The 2,820-nt window shown below is 64.1% G+C and overlaps 1 protein-coding gene across 1 annotated transcript in view; it reads right to left on the bottom strand.

Annotated features, from left to right (window-relative positions):
* Positions 1-594: 594 nt before the first annotated feature.
* The window catches only part of IGHMBP2 (immunoglobulin mu binding protein 2), a 14,847-nt gene continuing 12,621 nt past the window's right edge, over positions 595-2,820 (bottom strand). Inside the window, exons 14-16 of the mRNA XM_014538231.1 lie at positions 2,395-2,820; positions 1,693-1,865; positions 595-1,212 (exon numbers count right to left, since the gene is read on the bottom strand). The exon at positions 2,395-2,820 is cut by the window's right edge and continues 31 nt beyond it. Coding sequence (XP_014393717.1) covers positions 1,015-1,212; positions 1,693-1,865; positions 2,395-2,820 — 797 coding nt within the window. The 3' untranslated portion in view covers positions 595-1,014. The remainder of the gene's footprint in view (positions 1,213-1,692; positions 1,866-2,394) is intronic.

Genomic DNA, 2,820 nt, shown 5'->3' with positions numbered 1-2,820 from the left:
CCAGACACTTGATGGGGGTGAGAGGAGGCATGTACGCAGGGGGAAGAGGGGGGGGCCATGGGGTGCAAAGAGGGCATCGGGTCTGGGCAGGAGGATGGGGTGCCCGCGAGAGGGCGGCCCAGCACTGGTGAAAGCAAAGTGGTCCAAGTGTCAGGCGGCGTGGAGGACACATAACTGTGCAGAACAGACAGGCTCCTGAGGGACACGGCCTGAGACACGGAGGCCCTGATGCCTGGTCAGGAGACTGAGCCTCACAGAGGCCATGGATCCCAAAAGTGAGACTGGGCCGTGCAGGTGAGGGGGAGGCAGAGCTGTGACGCACGCAGGGCAACCCCCAGGCCCCAGACAGGCTGCCTCTCTGACCCAGCTCAGCCCCCGGGGGGAAAAGGCCCGCCCTGGGCTCCTCCCCAGGTTACAGACCTTCCCTGGGGGGCGGGGGTAGTCAAGCAGAACAGGAAGTGGTTTCTCCGTCACCTGCTAACAGGACAAGGACCGCCCCGAAATGACCCCACACGTGGCCTGAGAGTTTAGAGCAAACGGCAAACGTCGCTCACCCCGCACCTTCAACCTCAGGAAAGTGAGCAAGACAGGAAAGAATGCATGACCTACTGTGGGCAGTGTGCACATAGCTTTAATTCAAATAATTTATACTCCTCTGAAACAAATAAAACTCTGCAGCTGAAATAATACATCCATCTGAGGTTCTCTTAAAGCAGTTGGCGAGGGACCTCGGAGAGCCCCGCGGGGCCCTGGTGCCAGCAAAGCTGAGACCTGGGGCGGCTCTCTCCCAGGAAGGTCCAGGGAACAGCCACTGCAGCCTGCCCCCACCCCAGCGCAAGGCAGGGCACGCTGGGCCCGAGGACCCACCCCCTCCCAGAGGCCCCTCGCTCGCTCGCTCACTCACGCAGCCCTGGTCACGTCACCAGAGCAGCTACAAGGCACAGAAAGCACCAGGGAGGGCCGCTTGCCCCCACCTGCATTTGCAAAGACAAGGCCGGAGGGTGTGAGGGCCGCTCACATCTCCTTCTCCCTCCTTTTGCTCCTCCTCTGGCTGCTCAGCTCGCCCAGCTTCTTATCCAGGCTCCTCTGCAGCTGGGCCCTCTTGGCGGGGTCCAGGGACCGGTCCTTGGTCCCACTGCCGGCGTACAGCACTCCCTCCCGGCTGATTCTCTGCCGGGCGTGGGCGCGGGCCCTCTCCCCACAGCCGTGGATCTGGGGGGACACGAGAGTCAGTGCGAGGCGAGTGGGGACAAGCCCCGCCGCTCTGCCCATCTTGGAGCTTGGGGACCATGAAGCCCCAGCGTGAGACCTCGGAGGGGCTCCGTCCTTTCCCCCACACGGACCCTTCGTCCCCAGGCTCCCTGCCTTCGCCTGTGCCCTGGCCCCAGCCCGGACCACCCTCGAGCGGAGGTGAGCACAGGCCGGTCTGCAGCCTCCCTGCACAGGTGACACACAGGAGCTCAGGCCCACCCCACGGCGCTTCTGCAGCAAAATGCGCCCAGAGCAGAGTTAGAACCTCCTCTGGGGGAAAAACTATTTTCCATCATATGACCCCAATGCTGGGCCGAGGGGGTGCTGGCTGGGGGTGTCTGTGGAGGGTGTCTGCCCCACACTGGCAGACTTTGTCAGAGGGGTGGGCGAGATGCAGGAGTGGGCCGAGGGGAGGTAACTACGCCCAGGGGGCCCACGTACCTCGGGCAGGCAGTGGCTGAGGCAGTAGCGGCGGCTGCAGTGTGGGCAGAGCTGGCCCAGAGTCACAACGCTGGCCCGGCACTTGGCGAGGCCACAGGTGTTATCAGCCTTCATGGCGGCCGAGACCAAGGCGTCGAAGTCCTCCGTGGAGGGCAGATCCAGGGCCGCAGGTCCTGGGGAGAACAGCGCCACTCAAACAGGGAAGAGGAGGGTCAGACAGTGTCGGGGGGCAAGGGGGGGCGGGTGCATCACAAGCAGCTGCCCCTGCTCCCTGCTCTCGGGGTCAGGACAAGGAGCAAATGCAGGCTCACGTGTGCTCGGTGTCCGTCCTCAGAGCTAGAAGCCAGTCGCTGCCGAGCGGGGTGAGCACGCGGCCCTTCCGGGTCTGAGTGTGGAGCACTGTCGCCACGACAGAGGTCTGGGACCCTTCCCGCCCGTCTGCTCCTCCAGGCCCTTCCCTGCAGGGAGCGCCCCCCCCTGCCAGGCCCTGCGCAAGCCTCCGGGTATGCGAGGTCACTGTGACCAGTCGCCACTCTTGGGCTCACTCCAAGCCCATTAAACATAAGGTGCAAAATGCAGAACCAGGCACCGCCAGGAGGAAGTCCTGATTCTTTCTTAGGGCGGCAGGTGCACTTCAAGTGGAGCAAACAGCCCAGTTAAGGGGACACCACGCCTGTGTTCTCATTAGCTGATACGACTCACCTTTTGCATCTTTCTTCTTTTTCTTTTCTGGTAACTTCCGCAGCCCCGGGCCCGCGGCCTGCGGCCCCTCCTTGGCTCGCTGCTCCGGGACGGGTGGGGCAGGGGAGCCTGGTGGAGCCGATGGGGCCGGTGTGGCCGGTGGGGCCAGCGGGGCCCTCTTGCTCACGGTGATGAACCTGTGCTTCCCTTCCCCGGAGCTGTCGTGCCTCAGCCCGTGCTCTTCCGCTATCTGGTGGACGCGCATCCTGTCGTGTGAGTTCAGGGAAGCAGGAAACTCCAGCTGCACTTGCTCACTGGCCACAAACTCGGCGATCAGGGCCCGGAAGTGGTCCGCACTGTCCCTGCTCCCCGGCCCCCCTGGACTGCCTCCGTTGAGGCTGGGCTGAGACTGGGCCTCAGAGCCCAAGGGCTTCCCGGGCGGCGCCT

The sequence above is a fragment of the Myotis brandtii genome, unplaced genomic scaffold (genome assembly GCF_000412655.1).
Source record: "Myotis brandtii unplaced genomic scaffold, ASM41265v1 scaffold187, whole genome shotgun sequence".
Taxonomy (NCBI): Eukaryota; Metazoa; Chordata; class Mammalia; order Chiroptera; family Vespertilionidae; genus Myotis; species Myotis brandtii.
This window is presented reverse-complemented; position numbering and strand designations above follow the sequence as displayed.